This window comes from Sarcophilus harrisii, chromosome 1, assembly GCF_902635505.1.
Source record: "Sarcophilus harrisii chromosome 1, mSarHar1.11, whole genome shotgun sequence".
Taxonomy (NCBI): Eukaryota; Metazoa; Chordata; class Mammalia; order Dasyuromorphia; family Dasyuridae; genus Sarcophilus; species Sarcophilus harrisii.
The window spans coordinates 141,599,212-141,624,668 of NC_045426.1; the positions used below are offsets into that span (position 1 = coordinate 141,599,212).

The 25,457-nt window shown below is 34.0% G+C and overlaps 1 protein-coding gene across 1 annotated transcript in view; it reads left to right on the plus strand.

The window, feature by feature from the left end:
• ITGA1 (integrin subunit alpha 1) overlaps positions 1 to 25,457 on the plus strand; it is a 193,605-nt gene that overhangs the window by 43,665 nt on the left and 124,483 nt on the right. Inside the window, exon 2 of the mRNA XM_031964896.1 lies at positions 22,289 to 22,409. Within this exon, the coding sequence (XP_031820756.1) occupies positions 22,289 to 22,409 (121 nt within the window). The remainder of the gene's footprint in view (positions 1 to 22,288; positions 22,410 to 25,457) is intronic.

Sequence of the window (25,457 nt, forward strand, 5' to 3'; positions counted from 1 at the left end):
GAGGAAGAGATAGTATGGAAAAATGGACTCCATTCACTTGGAACCAATTCATAGTGTATGAGGAACACAGGATTTTTGTGGACCAAGTATTTATTAGGTACTTGCTGTGTGTTACATAGTCACTAGGAATACACAGACAAAAAATATTGATAGATCAGTCCTTGCCTTGGAGAAAAGTACATGCAAAGAGGAGAACACCTATGGAGTTTAATAGATAAAGTATTGAGCCAGGAGTCAGGAAACTGATCTTCCTGAGTTCAAATTTGGCCTCAGACACTGGCTGTTTGACCCTGGACAAGTCACTTAATCCTGTCTGCCTGGATTTCCTCATCAATAAAATGAGCTGGAGAGGGAAATGGCAAGCCACGCCTTTTTCTTTGCCAAGAAAACTCCAAAAAGGGACCCAAAGAGTTGTGATTAACAATAATGACTAACAACAATAATAAAAGAGATGCAAAATAAATACAGTACAGTTTCTGGAAAAAATGTTCTATTAAAGCAAATCATTTCCCAAAACACAATTAAGCAAGTCATTTACAAAAATATTTTTTTTTAAATACAACAATCTATCCACAGCTGAGACAGAAATTATTTGGTCAAGAATTTAAGCAGCACACATAAACATGTGTTTGCCTTTGTTGAAAGTGACTGAATATAGAGACTGCCTCATTCAGATATCCTTTATTTCCTTATTCTTTTCTGCATTGGTAATACAGAGTTTAGGAACACCTAACCACCTTCCAAGTTGTGGTTTGGCTGCATGATCCTGCTATGTTCTGAATCTACCCTCAGTTAAATGTTTACTAATTTGGTCAATGTTTAGCTTTTAACTTGGGCATTGAAACATCCCCAGTGTCACTGGAAAGAATTCAGTGTGATAGAAGGAAGGGAAAAGAGAAGAAACAACTGAAAATACGAAGAAAAATAGAGGGAGGCAATTTTATTTAACTCACCTATTAATTCTATGTTTTCTTCCACATGCTTACAATATAGAAGATGTATGGATTTATCAGACTTCTAAATAGATTTGATATGTTTTCATACATGAAAATCCATTTTTTGTTATAAATATGCAAATTTCTCACTGACCCTTCCCACTCCAATACTTGGTAATGCTCTGATGCTTTCAACAACAGCAAATAGTAAACGCAAGCCAAGCCATGGGTGTTTTACATTAAACTTCTTAATAGCCAATATTCAAATTTCGTATAGACTCTCTTTGCTAATCTACTTAGCTAAACAATCCCCCCCCCCAAAAAAAAAGTATGAAACAATTGGATGAAGTTCCTTTATATTCCTGACCAATCTAATCAACTATGGACATTGGGTATTCATGACTTCACTGGGGTCTGTAACCCAAGAGATAATCTTTCCACAATTTACTAAACAGCTCCACAAGCTGCTGTGACCCAAACAACCCAACTCTCTGTTGACCAATGAGCCTCTTCCAGGGTGACCAGGCTAGTTTCTAGATAACACATATATATTTTATCTCCATGTCCAAACTCAAATCTCCATAGGATATATCATATCTTGTTCTCTGAAAGTATTACCCTTATGGTCCCAATGATTAAAATTTAGAATACAAGTTAAAATTAATTCAAATTTTAATTTAAAAACTAAAATTTGGAAAATAAATTGAAATATGTAAGTTAATTACATGAACTGATGCTGAGTGAAATGAGCAGGGCCAGGAGATCATTAGATACTTCAGCAACAATACTATATGATGACCAATTCTGATGGACCTGGCTATCCTCAGCAATGAGATGAACCAAATCAGTTCCAATGAAGCAGTAATGAACTAAACCAGCTACACCCAGTGAAAGAACTCTGGGAGATGACTAAAAACCATTATACTGAATTCCCAATCCCTATATTTTTGCCCACCTGCATTTTTGATTTCCTTCACAGGCAATTGTACAATATTTCAGAGTCTGATTCTTTTTGTACAGCAAAATAAAAGTTTGGTCATGTATACTTATTATGTATACTGTATCTAATTTATATTTTAATATATTTAACATCTATTGGTCATCCTGCCATCTGGGGGAGGGGATGGGGAGAAGGAGGGGAAAAATTGGAACAAGAGGTTTGGCAAATGTCAATGCTGTAAAGTTACCCATACATATAACCTGTAAATAAAAGGCTATTAAAATAAAATAAAATAAAAGATATAAAGAAGAAAAAAAAAAAAGAAAGAAAGACATGTAAGTTAAGGTTTCAGAGCTTTAATGCCTCTTTGCTTAAATTCCTTTTATCTCCCATGAAACACAACCAACTTGAGAGAATGTTCTTTACTAGCAGGGCTGATAAGTAACCAAGTAAAACATACTGTACTTTTACCCGACATCAGTGGCAAGAGGCCCAACTTGTACAAGGGCCCAGTTACACAATCTTATATCAGGCACTAAAGTTAAAGGTGTTTCCCATAAACTTTATCTTAGCATTTTAATCAAACCAAAAGCAAAACACTGCAAGGTCTTATGATGCATAAAAATATGTTAATTAATACAAAGATAGTCAATTTGTATTGTTTTCTTCATTAAAAACAGACAGGGAAAGAATACTGAAAGAACATGTTTAGTATTTGCAGAGAAAGAACTTACATTATTAGAAAGAGACTGAGTAGAACAGAACTCATGTGGAAACCTAAGGGAACTATGGAGTTCTTGCAAAGGATCCACAAAGTATAAATAAGTGATTAATAAATAATTATGCCTTCTGTAGAGTGAATGGGGTATGTTTGGCTCTTTTTCAAATATTTATAGAAGTTAACACTTAATAAAATGCAAAAATAATCCAAAAGAATTACTAAATTCATTGTAATTTTTGTCACTATATCTTTTCTCCAATAACATACACAAAACATGCCTCTCCCTTTATGTGAAGGTTTGAGAAGTGGGTTTTGTTTTGTTTTTTTCTTGATATTTAAAAAGGTACTCTTGCAATAAAATAAGGATTCACTACATTAGAATAAAAAGCAAGATTATTGTCTTTTAAACATATTTGATGGAGAGTTTTGTATCTATTAAACTCTACCCATTATCATTCTCTTAACAGATTATACAAATTATTTGTAATAGATTTATGTAGTGCTTGTCCTGGTGCTTTCGATTTTTCCCATAAATCTCTGCTTTTCCTGGGTCATACACATTGTGATATGTAGGTCAGTAGCTAACCAAAACTCTGACCCAATTATTTATTTATTTATTAAAGCAAATCATATCCCAAAGCACAATTAAACAAGTCATTTTAAAATCAATTAAAAAAATACAACAATTCGTCCACAGCTAAGACAGGAATTATTTGGTCAAGGATTTAAGCAGCACACATAAACATATCTTTTCCTTTGTTGATGGTGATTGAATTTAGAGACTGCCTCATTCAGCTATCCTTCATTCCCTTATTCTTTTCTGTGTTGGTATTATGGAGGTTAGAAAACTCTACCCACTTTCCAAGTTGTGGTTTGGCCGCATGATTTTGCTGTTTTGAACCTATCCTTGGTTAAATGTTTACTTATTTGGTAATTTTTTTTGCCATTTATTACTGACAAATCTGACCTATATTAGGTCAGAACTATAAATGACAAAAGGATTAGTTGTAATTAGATGCCTACCTCCAATAAGCATTGGCACCATTAAGTATTATAATATGACATTACATAAATTACCTAATTTCTTTGAGTCTATCTTCAGACTCAGTAATCCATATATTGATCTCCCAAATATAATAGATTAATTTCAAATTTAAGAATTACTTTGAGTTCTTGTGAATAAGGAAAAACTATTTGAATAACAATAGCAAACATTTACATAGTGCTAACCAAGTGCTAGAAACTATGCTAAATGCTTTATAATTTTTAAATTTCATTTTCACAATAACCCTGGGAGTTAGGTACTATTATTGTTCCCATTTTACTGATGAGGAAACTGAGTCAAAGAGATTGACTTGCTCAGTATCACACAGCTAGCCAATATTTGAATCCAGATTTTAATCAAACTAAATGCTTTATCTATTTTATTGCCTAACTGTTTTAGAATTTAAAAATAGTATTGTGAAGTTCAGTATGAGAATAAACAAATTTAATGATTAGGAATCAATGATCTCATTCACAAGACTAAAGTCCAGTAAATGATTTTCGGGAATTCTAGTGCTATTTTAGAATAAGTTTTCCTGTTAGGCTGTGTAATCCATTCAGATATAGATGACAAAACCCTGATTCATAGTATTCTCAGGCTTTCCTCTTATAACAAGATGATGTTCTTCTATGAATACAAGTTGAGAATGCTTTTATATGTTTTTCATAGCCTGGATTGTATGGAAGTTTTGAACAAATAAGTCTTGATATTTTTTTCTACCAGAGATTGCTCTCAAGAAGCTCTGCCTTGCTTTAGTTGACAATTGGATATTTTTTAAAAATAATGAACAGTCATTTCTCAGTCGATTGGACTTTATCCAGAAAGCCAGTTTCTTGTTGGGGAAAAGTAAAAGGTTAAGGGAGACCAATTTTTGACAACAATTCACAAAGCTCCTTTTATACCTTCAAAGAAATAAAAGGCCTGTTAGGTTTTACACAGGAAAAAAAGTTTTAACTGAAATGTTTTATAGTGTTGATACAATTACTGTTGCTGCTCTTTGATCATCACATTCAGTAGGTATAACACTCAACAGAGGAACGAAAAAAATGCTGGGTGGCTTGGCTGTGAGGTGATTGATGTGAAGATGCATCACTCAGCTGTACATTATAAATGTCCATAACATCAATGAGCAAAGCATAAAGTACGTGACTAACTCTGCTGTTCTCTCCCAGGCAGACCAGTCTGACAGCACAGTACCATTCTTCTTTAGTATTATCATCATCCTTCTTGACTGGCTGGAATTTAAGCTAAGTATTCTCACATATTGCCCAGAGTTTGGCAGAGTACCAGTCCATGAAATCCATTAATAAATGCTGATTGGATTAATTAATTGAATCACAGTACAGAATGGAACAATTTATACTCTTTCTCAGGGAAGCCGTATGTTATGGTGGAAAGAATGGTGACTCTAGAATCAAGACTATGTTCAAATCTCAGCTCTAAGAACATCGACATAAAATATATCTTTATTGCAATATACTCTAACTTTTCCTCTTTGTATTTTAGATAGAAATCATAAGCAGATATTATGGTTTTACTTTAAAATAAAATTTTGCATATTATTATCTCTTATTTTTTTTGCCTTATGAAGTTCAGGCAAGTTAAAGCAGAAGAGGGAGATTGTACCTTAAACAATACTATAAAATCATATCTTCTTCATGACATTTCTGCTTTCCCAGGGACCTTTTGTTTTCCTAAAAGTTTTGTCCTCCTAGGCTTGTTAGACTTTTTTACAGATCATAGGTTAAAAGGTAGAGAGAAAAATACCCCATGAATGTTGAAGAGGGACTTGAGGGGATAGGGATCAGACTGCCCCATAGAGGAGAAAATGCTTTCACAAGTCTAGAATTTCCAATGAAGACTGGACTCTAAGACCTTTCTTTTCCCAGGAAGATGTATCTTTTATCTTGTTACATCTAAGGAAAGAGAATGCTTAAGAAACTCTGGACCCTCTGGCAGATGTGTTGTTAAGGTTGGGAAGCTTTATTAGGGAAATAGCATCCTCAGTCCCTGTAGAAGAATAGTGCCTTTCTGGGAATCACACAAAAGTTCTTCATTTGAGGTTGTGATTTTTAAAATTTAATCTTAATATTTTGACAGTTATATTTCAACATATTTGATTTCCTTTGAAATTCTGTGTACTTTACGTTTTTTAAAATATTCCTCTGAGAAGTGGTCAAAAGCTATCATCAGAGATCCATTACACACACATTAATAACCCCTGATTAAGGAAAATTTATCATTCATTCTTCTTTCTCTGGATCAAATGGGGGTAGGGAGCATGATGACTGAGGTCACAGGACAGATACCCCATACATGCAGAGAGGAGACACAATCCATGACCTGCTCATAGGCTGGATTTATAATAACTTAATGTCATTCTTCCATGTGAGGATTCTGGAAAACACTAAACCAACGGGCATCTTGCCATCCTTTCCCAGAATTTCTAAGGACGTCCCCCCCCAGGAGCCCATTTTGCCCAGAGCGTATTAGAAATCTGTGATCTTCAGTTGTACTTTCTCCTCCAGTGGCTGAGCCTCATGTTCACTCTCAATTCACTGCCCTCTATTTGCCCCAAGTTCAAAAAGGACTTCTTCCATCTTTGCCTTCCTCTCTCCTTACTCCCTCATCCCTCACTTCAACTCGTTCCCTTGTCTAATTCCTCATTTTCCATTTTTCTCTTTCCTACATCCACCCCATACATCCTACATACATCCCATACTCAAAGAAAAGACACCCCTTTCCTTTGTCAGGCCCCCTAGAGCATCTACTTCTCCTCTCTGCCCCCAAATGACAAGAAATTTGTTTTTGTTTGTCCTTCGTTCTCAAAGAAAATTAATGATGTCATAAGATTTGAGTGAAAAAGAGCTGTGCAAAGTCATCAGCCTCCCTCTCTCCTCCAGTCATCTAAGTTTATTGGAAAGACAAAAGACAAGATGACTTGGCAATAGCCCAGGATGCAACCCAATCCATCATCCATTCAACCACCAATGTGATTTTCCTAAAGTGCAAGTCCAACTATGTCACTCTCCTACTTAATAAACCTAACAGAGTAACATATTATTTGACACTAAAATATTACAGTTTGGGTGTAAAGATTCATTATTTAATGAAAAAAAAAAAAAGAAAACAACTAGAAAAGCTGAAAAGCATTCTCACAAGAAATTAGGTTGAGATCCATATTTCCTACAATATATCAAAACAAGCTCAAGCAGATAAATCACTTAATCATAAAAGGTCATATTATGAATAAATTACCTTTTAAATCTGTAAATAATAAATGTTTAAGGACAAAAAAGTAGATAACTGAAGATAATGGGCACCAAATAACAACACACATTTAACAGTCAGGAAAGGAAGTTCTCTTCTTTGAAAAGGGGCACAAAATCATCTGTTCCTCAATGAAACAGATTTAGGAGAAGGTAACATTTAACTAACCTCTGACTGACTAGTTCTAGGTGCTTTATTCATCTAGAGTAAAGCCTGGTATGGTAGTGAGCAGTTCCAGTTAGCAAAAGCTGAGTTTAAATCCTGCCTCTGATATTTACTAGCTGTAGGAGTCTGGGCAAGTCATTTAAACTATAATCCTACCTTGTTTTAAAAAAAATGGAAGGGCTATTGCCCCCTGGCCTCTAAGATCCCTTTCAACTTTAAATCTAGGGTCTTTTAAGTTTTAGGGCACTCAATGACATCTGCACTTCAGATTTAAAATATACAAAGAAATACACAGTTGAATGAGTTACAATGGATAGAGTTCACTGGGGCTAAAAGCCTGAAAATTAAGATAATTGAAGCAAAATGAGATAATTATTTGAATAAGAAAATTTAAATTATCTATTTGGCCATTCAACTTCTCATAAAAAAAGACATGTACCAGTGATGATTATAGTGACTTCCTTGCATTTGGTAGGTGTTTAAAACATAATTGTTAACTTGGTTATTCCAGAACCTACAGAAATTACTTCCTATGAACTTTTCTGATAATATTTCTCAACAAGTTAGGCTTGGAAGAAGAGGAAGTTGTTTTCTATTTTAAATAAATTGCCCAAGCTTTGAAATTATCTTAACATGTTTACTGTATCAATAATGGAAAAGGCCATCTTTTGCACAGTAATCTGGTCCCTTTAGCATTATAAAATTGCTACATAGAGCACTCAGGATCTGGATTATTGCCTCATAAAGCAGTGTACCCAGCCTAATGCCACTTAATTATCAGCACATTTTTTACAAGACACACTCTTTCTGTAACTCTATGGATCTTAAAAATACTCATATAGCATGATGTGATGTATTATTTGTTCTGAAATGCATTAAGGGTATATCCTTTCTGGGAAAAGGTTTCAAAGTCAACATCCATATTCTCAGCAACATTTTTACCTTTGTCTTAAATTATTTTTAGCTTCTTTTAATACTATCAAGTCTTAACTATAGTTGAGTTTTCTGACTGTTCCTTCAGTATCTACTAATGCTACTTTCCATTCATGTGTGTGTGTGTGTGTGTGTGTGTGTGTGTGTCCTGTGGATTAAGAATTTTTGGGTAAGAAAATTTGCATAAATTTTCGGTCAAAACCATTTGTTTCTATATCTTAGGAACATTTAATTTAGATGGGAAAAGCTAAAATTGTTCATAGAAACTAATGAACATTGAATGACAGTTAAGAAAGTTAGGTATAAATCAACCTCAGAACAGAACATTCTATTCTCTAGGATTTTCTTTGCAGTGAGCTCCCTTTGAACTATAATGTATCCTTAACATTCAAATTATTTTATATTTTATTCCTCTTCTTAAAGTCCTTGGATCCTTCTACATGTTTAGGGTTTATGGAAACTTGAATGCTTGTTTTTGACTAGGAAACACTAAGTAGGGATGGATGCTTTAGAAAGGCAAATTCAGGCTCCATGTAAAGAAAAACTTCCCAACACTTAGAGTTATACAAAGTAAAAGGAGCTGCTTTGGGGGTTATAGGTCCAACTCATTCCTTTTTCAGATGAAAAAACTGAAAGATTCAGTGATTATCCCAAGGTTACACAAAAGGAATTTTTCAGAGATAGAATTTAAATCCACGTCCTCTGCCTTTAGTCATAGCTCATTTCACTGAACCATGCATAAAATTCCAATATGAACTGAAATATTTAAAGAATATAAACTTAATCAAGATTTTGATATGCAAACTATCATATAATATATCAAACTATGGATAATGCTAAAAATAGACTTTCAAAAAGAATTTCCAAGTATTAGGTAGGTTGTAACAAATATGTGGCAAGGCAAAGCCTGTCAGAGAACATTTAGGCAAAAGAAACATTACTTTTTTGGTGTACTATATGGCTACAATAATTTCAGTTTCCTAAAAAACATTGTCATAAATACCCTATCACAGAAAGTGTTCAATCAGAGATCAGATGACCATGTATTGGGACAATGTAGAAAGAATTAAGGCTTAAGAGAAGTTAATAAATTTTGGGCTACATATTCATGACATTTCCAACTCCGCTTTACTTTGGCTAGAAATTTAAATATAGTAAAAGTCCTAAAGTCATTCTTGTTTCTTTTACAACTCCCTACCACATTAACAAATATATACATACATATATATATATATATATATATATATATATATAATAAATTTGAAAGTGGCTTGATTTCAGTAAAAAGTGAGCAGCTGGAAATGGCTTCATAAACATCCAAATAACATTCAAATGAAGAGTGCTAAATTTGGAATTCTGGTACCTGAATTGAAATCTCTAATCTGCTTCTTATGAATTATGACTTTGAACTCTCTCATTTATAAAATGAGGAGGCTAGATTTAATGATCTTTCATCTCTTTTTCAGCTTTAAGTCTTATTACCTCAAGACCATTGAAAGATAATTAAATTCTAGCATAACAATTGGGAAATTATCCCATGTTATTCTTGAAAGCAACCATTGTCCATTGGGCAAGACAATGTATTTGCTTGCTTTTTGTTTTTTTTGGGTTTTTTTAGGTTTCAGAAATGAGAGAAACATATACATGTATATAACAAAGGAAATTGTAGTTTTGAGCTTATAAGACAGAAGTTAAAATAATCATGAATTTTGTTGTTTAAACAATAAAATTCATGATTATTTTAATTAAATCTCCTTTTATTCTTTGGACACCTTAAATTATTTTTGTTCAAAGACTAAATGGAATAGGAAATCTAAATCTTTTGTCATTGGTCACCTTTCTCTTTGTTTCGGCCTCTATCTCTCTTTCTTTCTTGACTCTCTTCCTGCAATCCTATCTATTATCATATTTTTTTTAAGTACTCTCTTTGGGTACAATTTTCAAATCTTTATGTCCAACCCCAGTCTTTCACCAATAATGCCAGCAATCATCATCATCATCATCATCTAATTTAGATGCCACCTATTCCATGAAATTTTCCCTCTCCTGCTCTAATTTATCTTGTTTTCCTAATTTACACTGCTCTTTCTTTGTATCTTCCTTATACATATGCTCACATTCTATCTCTTTGCCAATAATTGGTGTATGTTTTGTAGTTGCTGTTGTTGTAATTGTTATTGTTTTTATTATTAGTCTTCTATTTAGTTGTAAGTTCTTATGGGCAAATGTATATCCCTGCAATACTCAGCAAATCATAGCTCCATGCAAATTTGATAAAGGAACATTGCCTTTTGTAATTATGAAATAATAATAATGGAGATAGCACCATTATATCTCTTCAAAAATCCTTTTGGGTATGCACAGTCTACATACTTATGACTAGCATTATAATTATAAGTAGCAGAGTGCTTCCTTTTAAGGAAAATTCAGGCCACTTAACACTCTTAGACATTGATGATAACAATTGTGTTTACTCCAACTCTAAGATACTCAAGATAAGTGGAAAGAATTTAAAAGATCATGATGATAACTAGAAATCATGCACTTGCATTCCAAGGATGTTGTTACTGTTCAATTTATGTGCTGAGTGTAAAAAGACATTCGTGGTCTTAGCCATGACAACAATAAAAACCAAACAAAACTGAATTTTTCAAATGGTGTGGGAAACACAATGAATTTCCCTTAAAAAATTTTTTGTGACACTTGATTTTCTAGGTTATTTCAACAACATTCCATACTACAAAGATTGTTGCACCTCTCTTTTCTCTCTCTCTCTCTCTCTCTCTCTCTCTCTCTCTCTCTCTCTCTCTCTCTCTCTCTCTCTCTCTCTCTCTCCCTGTCTCTGTGTATGTCTTTCTCTCTGTGTCTCCCTATCTCCACATTTCTGTCACTGTGTATGTCTGTATTTCTATCTTATCCATTTATTTTTCATCTCCTTTTTGCTTCTCTTTTTTTTAAGTTGCCCACCCTCATGGGAAACAAAACCCAATTACCTTAAAATTCTAATTTGTTGAAGAAATCATTTCATATGACTACTAAATCACATTTCCTTGACCTATTCAAATTATTTCCTTTGGATAAATTAGATGATTTTGAGATGAAGAAAGATACCTTAAAAAGCTGTACAAGTGGAATGAGAATAATGTTGAGTTGTAAATGAGACAATGGAAAATAGCTTTTGTGAGTAACTAAAGAAGGAAGAAAAATGATACACCATCAAGTATTGGTTTAAATAGTAGTGTGTTATTAAGGGCAACACAAAGTCATCCAGAAAAATTAGTCTACTGGGATTATGGGAGAAACAATGAAGACAGCTTTTAATATTTGAAAATTAGAATTGCTTAGCAAAAGCTAGCTAACACAATTAGGTAATTCTGGGATATGAGGATTTGTTTTTAAGATGGATTATTTTGTTTATTCAGTTTTCTAAGGAGCCTGGCATTTCTTCTAAGCCAATATAGTATTTGACTTTGCCAGTTAGCTTCATGAAACACTAGATTCATTAAAGTAAATGATGAATTGCTTGTCTGGTGAGCCAGAGGCAATCTACATGATTTCATTCTACTAAAAAAGAGATACTACTAACCCATGCACTCTGCATTCTCTTTCTGAGCAATGAGGCAAAATGAAAAAGAAAACTCAACAAGTGTAAAATTCGTTGTTATCCTCTACTCAAATGCCCAATATACAGCGTAGATGTGACTGGCTTCTTGAATGTTTTATGAGGCAGACATTCTGGCAAGCGCTACTAAGCTGGATAGGTTTTGAGTAGAAGTCCAGGTCATCACAAGAAGTTTGGCACTAGATGGTTTTGTTGTTGTTGTTTTTATAGCTTTTTATTGACAGAACAAATACATGGGTAATTTTTCAATATTGACCCTTGCAAACACTCTATTCCAACTTTTCCCTTCCTTCCCTCCACCCCCTCCCCCGGATGGCAGGCAGTCTCATACATGTTAAACATCTTAAAGTATAATGATACATTGTTTTTGACCACAGCAATTCATGAAGACTGGGAATTAAGGAGTGGAAGGGTCATGATCTGCACAGAAAAGAGCCACAATTATGTAATATTTTGAAGTGTTGAAGTATTGGACATAATAACAATAAGTGTAGATAGACTTTATGTAACAGATGTGTTTCTGTAAATTGAATTGCATGATGAATAGAAACAACCCCACGCATATTGTAAGGAAGTTAGAAATTGTATCTAAAGCACTTTGAAATTATAAACCCCCTTTATAAATATTGGGATATGATAGTAGTGATAATGATAATATAAAAGATTTAGAGAAAATTGTTCTTTCATATAATATTGTAGTTAACATTTCCATAATCTGAATAAATAACCATTCCTTAAATTATATGTTTTTATATCAAAAAGTTTTCAGCATAGTACCCTATGGAATGGTATAACACATTATAATAGTTTATACTTATAAACTTTATAAGTTTATAAGTGCTAATCTTTAAAGCATAACATTTATGTAGGTTAAATAAATTGCATGTTTTTATATTACTATATATGCTATATATATACTATATATATCAAATGAATAAAATAAAGGATTATTATATCTGATTACCTTTTCTCTTTTGCATCATATCAAATTACATTTTTCTTTATACCTTTCTAATAATTTAATAATAAGCACTTATTTTGATATGACATGTTAGATTTACAAAGCACTTTAAATTCATTATCTTATTTAAAACTTATATAAACACTTTGAAGTAGATATGATATGTACTATTATCTCATTTTATAGATGAGGCATAATATAATGGAAAGAGCACTGTTTCTGGAATTAGATCTATATTCAAATCCAGATTCTGATGTTCTCTTAACATCAATTTCCTGTGTAAAATGAAGGAGTTGGAACAGATGTTCTCTCAAGTCCTTTCCATCTCAAAATTTATGATTTTCTAGTACTCTAACTTCTCCAAGAACACATAGAAAAGAAAGGCTTAAACCTTACTCTTTGACTCCAAGTTCAGTGTGTTTTTCACCATCCCTCATTCAATAAACATTTATTAATCACTTTACAGAAGCAATATGGTGTAGTTCAGTAGTTAAGAGTTCTAGATGTAGAGACAGGAAAGTCTGGGTTTAAATCTTACTTCAGATCATTTTTAGCTATGTGACCATGGGCAAATTCTTTGTGAGACTAATGTCTTTGTGTGTAAAATGGGGATAATAATGCCTGTGATAACTAGATAATCTATATAAAGTTCTTTTCAAAATTTAAAGTGATCCAGAAATGTCAGTTATTATCATCCCAATATTCAGAATATATGATAAGATAAAAATAAAATAATATTTAGAGAAAAATGGTTGCTGCCCCCAGAAGAGCTTACAATTTCCTGGATAGCTAGATAGAATAGTGGATAGAACCCAGGACTTAGGGTCAGGAATATGTAAGTTCAAGTCTTATTTCAGACACTTACCAGCTGTGCAATTCTGGACAAATTACTCTATTTATTTGTGTCCTGATTTCTTCATCTATAAAATAGAAAATTATAGCACCTATCTCTGATTATGGATATCAAGTGTTATCTAAATGGAGCTATGATTATTATCATAATTATTATTATTAAACCACTTACCATGTTACATGTAACTCATAAATTAGGTAATTGAGGTATCTCAGAAATATTATGTAAAAGACTTTAGTCCTCTAAGGTTATTTAGAGTGATGGAACCCTATGATGGCAAAAGTCATCATAGGTCAACAATTAGACTACTGTATGATCTCAGCATCATAGCATTCATTCACCACCACTGCCTTGAAAATTTTAAAAGATGGTCTTGTACCTTTGGCAGCTCTGGTCCCTTTTCCCCCCTGTGCTACTCCAAATCTAGCAAGATCCCATGGATTTTAACTCTGCTTTGCAGTGTCCAAATTCCTGACTACTTTCTGAGTCTCTTAATCTGAAGTCATTTGAACTTGTAGTCTTCCTTCACCATGAAGGGTTTATCTATTTCATCATGTCATAAAATGTTAGATCATAGATTTAAAATTGGAAGGGATTTTAGTAGAGTTCATGTAGTAGTATTTTGAGCTGTGAGGCACCTCAGGAAAAGAAAAAAAGAAAGAAAGGACATTTTGAAAGAAAGTAAGAAAATGGATTAAAACTTTTCCTTTGTTAAAATGATTCTCCTCCATAAATTTCATTAAGCCATCTATAATTTTTGTCTCTATACTAATTCCTAATCCAAAGTAGCTAGTGTCTGGACTCCCTCCCACAATTACTGATGACATTTTTACTCAATCATTTATAAACTTAACATTTAATAAGTATAATTATTTAATAATAAATAAGCATACCCTGTTAAGGTATTGGGAATACAAAAATAATAATGAAACAGAATACCATTCTCTGAAGGAATTTACAGACTAGTGCTATGATAAGAAATGTACAGTAATGCTGATCATCATTTTAGAAAATGAAAAGTACAAAGAAATCCAAACAAAATGCATTGGAAAATCTGAAAAGAGAGATCATTTATATGGGGATGAAAAAGGAGTGGGTGCAGAGATCAGGGAATACTTTGTGGAAATATTCAAAGATGAGTTATATTTTGATAAAGTATATATTGGGAAGGGGGAAGAGTTAATGGGCAGAGATGAGAATGAGGCAGCCAATCAAATTTTTTTGTTTTAATGTCCTTTAAGTCATACTGAATCTTCATGAGTCTATTTGGAGTTTTCGTGGTAAAGATTCTGGAGTGGTTGTTCATATTCTTCTCCAGTGTTTCTTACAGATGAGGAAACTGAGACAAACAAGGTTCAATGATTTGTCCAGAGTCAGCTAATAAATATCTGAAGCTGCTTTGAACTTGTGAAGATGAGTCTTCTTGACTCCAGACCCAGTGCTCTACTATCTAAGATGCCTAGATACCTTAGCCAATCAAGTATACAAAGCCACAAAAACTAACACATGAAAGTAAGAAAAAGTAGGATGAGAACTCCAACTCCTTTTTTGTTGTTTTTTTCTTTCCATTCCCTTTCCTTCTTCCAAAAATCAACATCAAAAACTCAGATATTCCATTTGTTTTTCTCTCCATTTATAGTTATTATCTGGTTCTAACTACAATCAATACACTTGTGAAATAGCTTTGCAACTATGTGTTGGAACATTACTTTCCTCTTAGTCCAATTCTATTTAACAAACATTGATTAAGCACTAACTATGAGCAAAGCACTGTGCCAGGTGCTAAAGCTATACTAGGTATTTAATAAATGTTGTGTTGAACTGAATTGAAAAACAACAACAACACAATCCTTATTCCCCCCTTTTCCCCCCCAGGAATTTCCAGTCCACTAGAAGGGATGTACATTTAAATAATAATTCAAGGTAGATTAAGATAGTGGTCAAGAGAAATCCAGATAAAAGTAAACTAGGGAGGAGAGCTCACTTTCAGTGATTTCAGGCACAGGGATATATTCTGTTTGAATAAATAACAGAGAGAAGGTAGAATCAATTCAGGATTAGCAATCAAATCATGAAGATCTTGAATCCTATACAAGATCATAGGTTTGTATTTTATTCAGCTGATGATTAGTAAGCCATTGAAGGTTTTAGATAAAAAAGCACCATGGTGAAAAGAGTGTATCATGATATGAACTTTGGAAGGCTTCTGGGTAATCAAAGACTTTAGTTGCCAGACTTTCTGGTAAATACTGAATAGAGTGGTAACTTAATTTGAGTTTAATGCTGACTATGCCTTTAAGAATGAAGAATTCCAAGCCGAACATTCACATAACCTAATGAGTCCCACTCTCAGGATATGCCAGGGCAGCTGTGTAGAGCGGTCCTGTTTGCATGCTATTTTCACAAATACTAAGCCAGCAATTCCCACAGTGGGAAGGAGGGACCCCTGCTGTTCCATATTTATTTAGATCTGTGATACATACATTCAGAAGATATTGGGGGAGGAAGTTGGGAAGAGAATACTGTGTAGACTAAATTTCAAGGACTATAGGATTTGGGAGTAAGGATATTCTAAGGGGAGTCTGAGAGCAGACAGTTATTTGTGGTGGGAGGATATGGGAAAAGAGCAGTTGTCAGTAGATACTGAAAAGTCAAATAAACATGTAGAAGAGCAAACTTACTGAGAAAAAAATGTTTAAAAGGCTCACAAAATACCAAAGTGATGGTGGTGTTTTAAACAGTGGGAAACACTAAGATTTACTTTAACAATCTGATAGCATATATGCATATTATATATCTATAGGTATATATTGCGTGTATTTTTTGTTATTTAATTATATCTGATTCTTTGATTATAATTCTGACTGATTTTTTGTGACCCTCTTTGAGGTATTCTTGGCAAAGTTACTGGAATGATCTGCCATTTCTTTCTCCATCTCATTTTACAAATTAGGGTACTAAGATAGCAGGGTTAAGTGACTTGTCCAGGATCACACAGCTGAGGATGGATTTGAATTCAGGAAGATGTCTCCCTGATTCTAAGCCCAGCACTCTATCCACTCTGCTCCCAGCAGTATGTGTATATATGCACACATATATACACATATATGCATATATACACATGTGTCTACATATATGCCAGTATAGTTTTATATGTATGCATGTCTATACATATACATATATATATTTATTTATTTATTAAGTATATGTGTGTAAATGTATCATGTGGAGGAGTATGTCCCATTCTCCCAATGGGATGGGTGGACTATACAAGTCAAATCATACATTATAGGAAGTATTTCCCTTGTTTCATTTTTTCCTCAATGTGTGGGTGTTTCACAAAATAGAATATTATATATTATGTATGAAAAACTCCAGAAAGGTTAGTGTTAAAAGAAAAATCTTAATGGTCCCCAGAGCAGTCTGAGGTTGAGAGTTTTTTCCCATGCTGAAATGAACCCAGTACTATATATGGAGTATCCCAAAAGTCTTAGTCTACACCTGGTAGAGATACTCAAAAATGGAAGCATTTATTAAAATAGTATTATTGAATTTACTAATAGAAAATATTATCATTCTAAAAACTAACATCATCTTTGACAAGAATAATCTGAATGGTAAAAAATTAGTGATTCCCTTCTTACACAACTCAGAGAAAGTGCCAATGTTTGAAGGATATTTAGCCAAGAGGAGTAAAATATTTCTCTTCTTTTTCTTTAAGTATATGAGCTTTATTATAGTAAAATAGTATTTTCTTTTTTTAATTTTAATAATTTTTTATTGACAAGTTATATGCATGGGTAGTTTTACAGCATTGACAATTGCCAAACAAATATTTCTCTTCTAATAGAGATTTCCTTTAAAAAAAATATTTAGTCCTTCCTCCAAATAAGTAGTTATTTTTTGTGAAATGATTATCTTGAGATGAGCATAAAATCCTTGAATTAATGCTTTTATCATAATTATCTCTTCTCTTTTAATCTTTGTTTCTTACTTAATTCCAGTTTATTTTTCTCTTCTACCCTCCCCCAATCACTGCAAACCCTATCACTGTCCCCAGATTCTCTTGTCTCTTGCTTGCTATAATAGTTGCAGTAAATGGAAAAATCTCATTTTTTTAAAAACACCTGAGTCCCATAAAATAATGTATCTTGGCCACAACACATCGTAACCCAGATTAGGACATACTCCTGAGCCTCCTAGACAATTGAACATTAGTAGTAAAATATGGATATGTTTTATATATTCCAATATGGATAGCCCATAAATTAGGTTTTAATTTAACCCCGAGATGCCAATTATATAATATTCCACTGTTTATCCATATCATAGTTTCAGTTTGGGAAAAAATACATCCAATTTCTATCTGCTGTAGTGAGTTCCATTTGTTCTCCTAATATGAATCTTTTAAGAGAGCTTCTAAACAGAAAACAGAATTATAGCTTGGCAAGAAGGCAAGAAAAGTATTTCGATAAATTGTAAAGAGTGGGGAGGAGAAATCTTGTAATTCTGATTATAAACTGATGTGAAGAAACTTCTCTGATCCTCCTCCTCTGACTCAATGTTTCATTCACTCACTGGGATATGGAGTATCTAGGGTACATCAGGGTTAATGACAATGGCATCCATCTATAAAAGGATCTAGTAAATCAGATCCCAAACCCTGGACCAATACTCCAGAAAGTTGGTAAGCATCATACTTCAGTATGATTCTAGGTAGTAGGAATCTAGCTTTAGTTAATGGCCCACAAACACATTCTTGGATTTGTTTAAATGATTGACAGTGAAATACCACTAAGAATCAGGAAAACCTCCCTTCAGACTCTATAATCAATAGTCACCTCCCTTCATACCCCATAATCAATGTATACATATATATATTAAAGTGTTCATACACCTGATCTTGACATCACTACCTGAAGAAGGCAAAACCAGAACACAAGAGATCTAATATAACACTACAATATATACTAATCCATATACATTTACCCTATGATAGGTGGGCAGCAAGGTGATACAGTAGATAGAGTTCAGGCTCTGGAGTCTGGAACCTAAACTCAAACTTACTAGCTGTATAACTCTGGGTAAATTATTCAACCCTATTTGCCTCAGTTTCCCCATATGTAAAATGAGCTGAAGTAGAAAGGGCAAATCACTCCCATATTTTTGCCAAGAAAATCCCAAATGGGTTATGAAGAGTTGGACAAAGTAAAAAATGATTGAACAGCAACAATAATATAATAGGTCAGGGGAATACAAAATGAGGTAGTCCCAGCCCTTGAGGATTTTATGTTCAATTACAGAGATATGACTTATTCACAGATAAATAAATACATACTTTCTGAAGGAGAGGCCATGGTACTAATGACTGAAGAATTAGAAAAGGCTTTTTGAAGGCTGAGGCACTTGAACTGAGCCTTGAAAGAAACTAGGGTTTCCAAACAGCAGAGGTGAGGAATTACTCCATTCCAGGCATAGGGGCTTCAACCCATCTGAAAACATGGAGGTGAAAGATAGAATGTCATTATTTGATAAAGACAGGTAGGGCATCCCAGATGGGTAATAGAAGATATGAGGGAAATCATTCAGCCTGAAAAGACCACAGAACCAAGTTGTGAAGGGCTCTGAATTTTAAACAGAGGAGTTTCTACTTCATCCTAAAGGCAATTGAGAGTTGGGTAGAGGGTAAAGTGTCATTTCTTAGACAAAGGAGTTACCTGCTCAGATTCCTACCCTAGGAATATCCACTAGGCAGCTGTGTAAAGGAGAGAATGTAGAGATTGGATAAAGATAGATCAGTTAAAAGGCCACTGTGATATTCCATGTGAGGGGCAACTAAGTAGTTCAATAGCTAAAGTTCCAGGCATAGAAGAATTCAAATTCAACCTCAGATATTTATTAACTAGTAACCCTATTTGTCTCAGTTTCTTCATCTGTAAGTGAACTGAAGAAGGAAATGGCAAACCATTCTAGAATCTTTGCCAAGAAAATGTCAAATGGGGTCATAAAGAGTGGAGCATGACTGAAATAACAGAACAATATGAAAAAATATTAGGCTCTGTACAAGGGTAATTGTGCTTGAGTAGATACAAGGGCATAAATGGGAGAAATGTTTAGGACTTGGAAAAAAACAAGATTTGGTAACTGACTGGATGTAGTGAGATAGAATGAAATATCAAGAATGATTTCTAGTTGCAAAACAACTGACTGGAAGAATGGTGGTACCCTTGATAGAAATAGGGAAGTGACAGGAAGAAGTAGATAATAGAGGGAAAGTTGATGAGTTCTGTTTTGGAAATGCTGAGTTTGAGATGCAAACAGTAGAAGAAGTGGAATTAGTGGAGCATTTGTAGTTAAAGGATCTGGGTTTGAATCTTGGCTCTTCCTCTCACTACTTGTTTGACCTTAATTAAGCAAGTCATTCTTCTGGGCTTCAGTGTCCTCATCTGTAAAATGATGGGGTTGGATAAAATGATGGGTTGATCCTTGAGTCAGCTCCAAATCTGTTGTCCTACAGTTCTATCATTTGTCTAACTCCTGTCCTGACTGTGAAGTTAACCTTCCCCACATACATATCATTGTTTCAGTTCCATCTGAGCCCAGTGCACAATTGGGAACTTCCCATCTTAAGAACTCTGTGAGAAAAAGTAGATGACAGCAATAAAAAATGATCAAAGGGAAATCAGAACCTCTGAGAAAAGAGTGAAGGAATTATTCTTATTTATATGAAAAGAGAGAAACAGGAGTATCTTTAAACTGTCTTACAATATAGGAAGGGTTATAATACCAAAGATGGTAAGCAGCTGTTCCCCATCTCTTTTGAGGATTGCACAGGAAATGCTTCCATGAATCCACACTGCCTGTCCACTTGATCTGTACCCTCACCTCCCACCAGGCAAATCTCCTGATGGTCTGCCAAGTGTAGTTCTTCCTACCCCTAATTTACTATTTACACAGACACACCTAAATACTTGGAAGAAGTTGTTTTTTGTTTTGTTTTGTTTTCCACCTGCCAAATCCCCGTTCCTTTTTTCTCTTAAAATCTAACTCTAAGCTCATTTCCTCTGTGTGGCAATTTCTGATAAGGCAGAATTAGGGGGTGCTGCTTTACCTGCATTTGGCACTTACCTATGTGTTTGTTCATTCAGTTAATACTTTCTATTGTTTTTCCTTCCTTCTGGAAAAAGATTAATGGCATCAGGAAAATGATATCATGACTTGCATGTGAATTGGATTGCAGTGAGGTAAGGCTGTGCAAAATCACTAGTCTCTGTCTCTCTCTTCCTGAGCCATCTTGGTTCAGTGGCAAAATATAGATCAGAATATCTGTACGAAGGCCAAAATCTCCCATCGCATCCAGGGCAATTTACAGTCATTCTAATCTATATCTTGCCACTTCAGGACAAACAACAATCTGTAATATTTTCTGAATACTTACTATGTGCCAGACACTGAGAAGGAAACAAAAATGAACAAGAACGTCAATGCTTCTGGTAAGAGTCTAGGAAAGGAGAAAGAAATGTGAAAATAATTTTAATATGAAACTGTTTTTAGGGATATAAAAAGTCATATAAGCAAGGAGGACAAAAGATAGAGATATTCTTGCTGGGGGTAATCAATCCAGGCCTTGTGAAGGATATGAATGGTTAAGCATGTATGTGTTCTTTCCTTTTTCTATTTAACAACATCTCTATATTACTTAAAATCTTGCATAAGCATTTAATAAATGTTAGTTACTTTTTATAATAATGAATTACAATAATCTGATTTTAAAGAACTTGTAAGCTGTATTCGTTAGTCTTTGAAACCTTTTTTTTAGACATCTTTAACAATTGGAGAAAGAAACTATCAGAACTGGTTTAGCCATAGCCTAGTTGAGATAGAGTGGGATGGAGTGGGGGGAAAAGTGATGAAGGCACCATTTAATATTGGGGGGACAATGCAATGCCAATCTATTAAATATTTTCTAAACTTGCACTATACTAAATGATGAATATAAAAACCTCCGAAAAAATATAACTTTCCAATGCCTTAATCAGTACTCTGTGAGGAAGCAATATAAAATAGTTTTTTAAAAAATAATTTTGAAATGTTGCTATTATAGCATAGGACATTAAGAAAATTGTGGAAAGTCATTATAAGGTATTTTTTATCCCAGAGGAGTTATTCTCAAAAATATCTCAATAATTGTGAACTTCAAGACAACTCACAATTTTTATTTATCTAATTACCAAAGTACTAGCTTCATAGCTTGATTCTTCTACCCAGAAAGTTGAAGGTAAGAAAGGCATATGCCTGCATGAAGTCTCCCATTAGTTCACATGGAACTGGGAACAAGTAGCAACCTATTCCTACAAGAAGAGCAGATAGAAACTTTGGAGGATGAAATTTTTTCATGTGATGTACTTGAAATGGGAAAAACTAGCTGTTTACATTCCATTTGTGGCCATAATTTGTTGGAGAAAACTCCAGTGCAAAATTAATCTCCTACCATTGTTTCAGACTTAAGATTATATGAGCTTCCACCAGCTATCTCTCATATCTTTTAATATCTTTAAATCTGGGAATAATATGGATGCCAAGTTACTATGGTTTCTGGTTAGAATATGAATCCTTCATTTGTGTTCAATAAAAAACTTGCATTGACTTTGAGTTAATATAAAAGTCAAAGCCAAATTCACATAGATTGCCTTTCTTAGAGTTCTCAGATTTTGAGTGTCAAAATTGCCCTTTGCAAGAACATTGTTTTCAGTTGCAACCACAAGAACACTATCTTTAATTCAAAACATGAGTAGAATGCATTGCTTATTGTGTTATTGAGCCTTTTATTTTTCTTCTTAAAGTGATCTTGGACTTCTGTATATCCTTCAATGTGGATGTGAAAAATGCAATGACCTTCAGTGGCCCAGTGGAGGACATGTTTGGATACACAGTTCAACAATATGAAAATGAAGAAGGCAAATGGTAAGTTTTGTGTTTTTGTATTTATTTATTAACTTTTTAAAAAATAATTCATTGAAACTGTTTTGTTCCCTGCTTTTTACATGTACGTTTTTGAATGAACCATTTCTGAGCAGAGCATACTTTCTAATAAATAATGTTGTGAAAAGATAGATTTAAAGTTAGAAAAAAAAAGTCCCTGGCAGTAAGCCTTAAAGGATGTGGTCAGTGATTTCTGTTGGAGTCTGGCTTCACCTCAAAGGTCCCTGACTAAAATCGTTTAGCAATTAAGCTGCTATGGGGAGAGTTCAACATTTAACAAACATTTGTTAAATTCCTGCTGTGCTGTGTGAAATGATATGAAAAAGAGATGAAAAGTTAAATAAAATAGTCTCTACTACATATTTAACAAAACTTTCTAAATCTTTCCTGTGTGAGATGATCACCTCTAAAATCAGACCCTGGCCTCCTTGGGGATAGGATAGGCCTGGACTTTGGTTATTATGGCCATATAGCATGCTTCCTTCTGTGAAAGGGTGAAAGTCATAGTAAGGGTACAGTGTAGTTTTAGTGTGAATAAAAAAATAAGAGAAGTGGAAGAACGGAGGTTATAATCAAATTGTCAAGTTTCAGACCTTGACCATGGTACAATTTTGAAAGATAGTGAGGTTAAAAGTGTGGGTGTATGGCTAAAGTAAGGGTCAGAAGGAGAGCAGTAGTGTTGTAGAATTAGAAGAATATATGGGGGGAAGGTTTCAGATGGTCAGTGAAGTCACTGAAGCTGATGACGGGTTGCTAACAGAGAGGAAGACCTTAACCTTGGTGCGAAGGATATTGAAAAATTAGGTGAATGGCCTCAGGAGTTCTATAGGGTTCTCATTTTTGAATCTGAATGAGACTGTGAGAGACCAGATTAAATAAGTCTTTAAAATAGCTAAAATTTACACTAGATCTCTGATTGCATTGGTCACACAATGAGAATCTGTACCAATGAATATCTGCCTCTGCTCAGCAACTAATAGTCTTAGAGAATTCCCAACTGTACAGTGAAAGTAGGTTACCTACTCAGTTTCTTAAACCTTGAATTTAAACCTTGGTCTTTCTGACTTCTACTTTAGTCCACTAACCCTGCTTGCTGTCCTTCAAAAGCATTAATATACTTTCCAAAATTATCCCCATTTTACCCAAAGAATACTTTGTTCATCTCTTATATTTGTCTTCTAAATGTTTCCTAATTTAGAAAAACAACACTAAGAATGAAAACCTGGAGCTGTTAGAATTTACTATGACTGTGTGTGTGTGTGTGTGTGTGTGTGTGTGTGTGTGTTTCTCTAGTGGTTTCTTTACTTTTTGAACAAATAACATGTACTGGGTATAAAAATTTTATGCACTTTAAGTACTCCATTGATTCGTATTTAGTATAGTTAATACAAAGCGTGGGGTTTAGTAAGGTGATCACAGTCTGGAGCAAATGTTGGTATGAAAGCCACTCTGTGGACAGAAATTGAGCTCTAGGAGAGCTAGTGGAATTGAAGCAGGTACAAGTAGGGTTCCACAGGGAACAGAACCACTCCCTTAGTATTTGTATCAAGGCTGGGAGGTCCCTCTCATTCCTTCAGACAAACTGCAGTTGTGTTCTGCAATGATTAGCAATAAAAAGGTTAGCATACTTTTTTTTTCAGGTAATGGCAATAATAAACAAAGTAGAGGCAACAAAATCTATTTACATAAAAGAATTCCATTAATCTGTCATTATTCTTTCATAGAGGAGAAGGGCCAGAAAGAGCTTCTTTATTGCATTATGCATTTTAAACTTGATTAATATAGTATATGACAGGGTATCAGAGCATGCTATGAGTAGGAGATCCTGAGTTCTAAATGTGCTAAATTGTTGGAGACATTTTTGCATCTGCACTCCCCAAAATGCCAGTAATGTAGCAGAAATATGTCCTAAATATTGATAAAGAGCATGCATGTTCCCTAATGTTTTCATGAATGAATGGGGAAAAAAATGTTTAAATGCCCATTATGTTCCAGACACTGTACCAGGCTTTGGAGGAAAACAATTTTTGCCTTTAGGAAAATTTTTGCCTTCTCATAGGAGAACATAGCATAGCTAGGCCAGTATTAACCAGGGAAAAAGGCATGGGAGGGCTACAGAAGATCAGGAGTTAAGATAGACAATTGCTTTCCAAATTTATGTCACAGAACCCATATTCTGTTAAAAAAAAAAAACTTAAATTTTCTCAATTCTCCCCTTTTATTGTAACTTTTGACACCACTTTTTAGATTGTTAGACTTTCTCCTACCATCTTACCTTTTTTTCTTTCTGGCTACAATATCTTTTTTTTCCTCCAGCATGCCAATGATTAATAGTAGGCAGTTAATAAATGTTTGTTGAATTGAATTGCGCCTGAAAATCAAGAAGCTGGCTCGGATAAATAGGTTATAGAAAAGAAGAGGAAAACTCAAGCAAAGTCTAGAAGAATTGACAGGACTATGATCATTGCAGAACACAAGTACAGTTTGAAGGAATGAGAGGGACCTCCCAGCCCTGATACAAATAAATACTAAGGGAATGGCTCTGTTCCCTGTGGAACCCTATTTGTACCTGCTTCAATTCCACTAGCTTTCCTAGAGCTCAGTTTCTGTCCACAGATTGACTTTCATGCCAAGATTTGTTCCAGACTGTGATCACATTACTAAAATCAATTTGCCTGCTTTTTAGGTTGTTGGAGTCATGGGCTTGGAGCTAAGAAAATGGAAGTTCAAATCTTCCTAAGATATTGACTAATTGTGTAAATCTGGACAAGGCACACAAACTCTTTCAGACTCAATTTTTTAATGTGTAAAATGGGGATAATATGAACATTTACTTCCCAAAATTGTCAGAAGAATCAAGATAATAGATATAATAATATAGATATAATAAACAATATTAAAAAATAATTACACAGCAAATATTAATCTATATACTATATATATAGACATGCATCTTTACATGCCCAGATATATATTTATCTATAATATGACTTATAATAATGTAATTATCTATAAGAATATGGATAATAG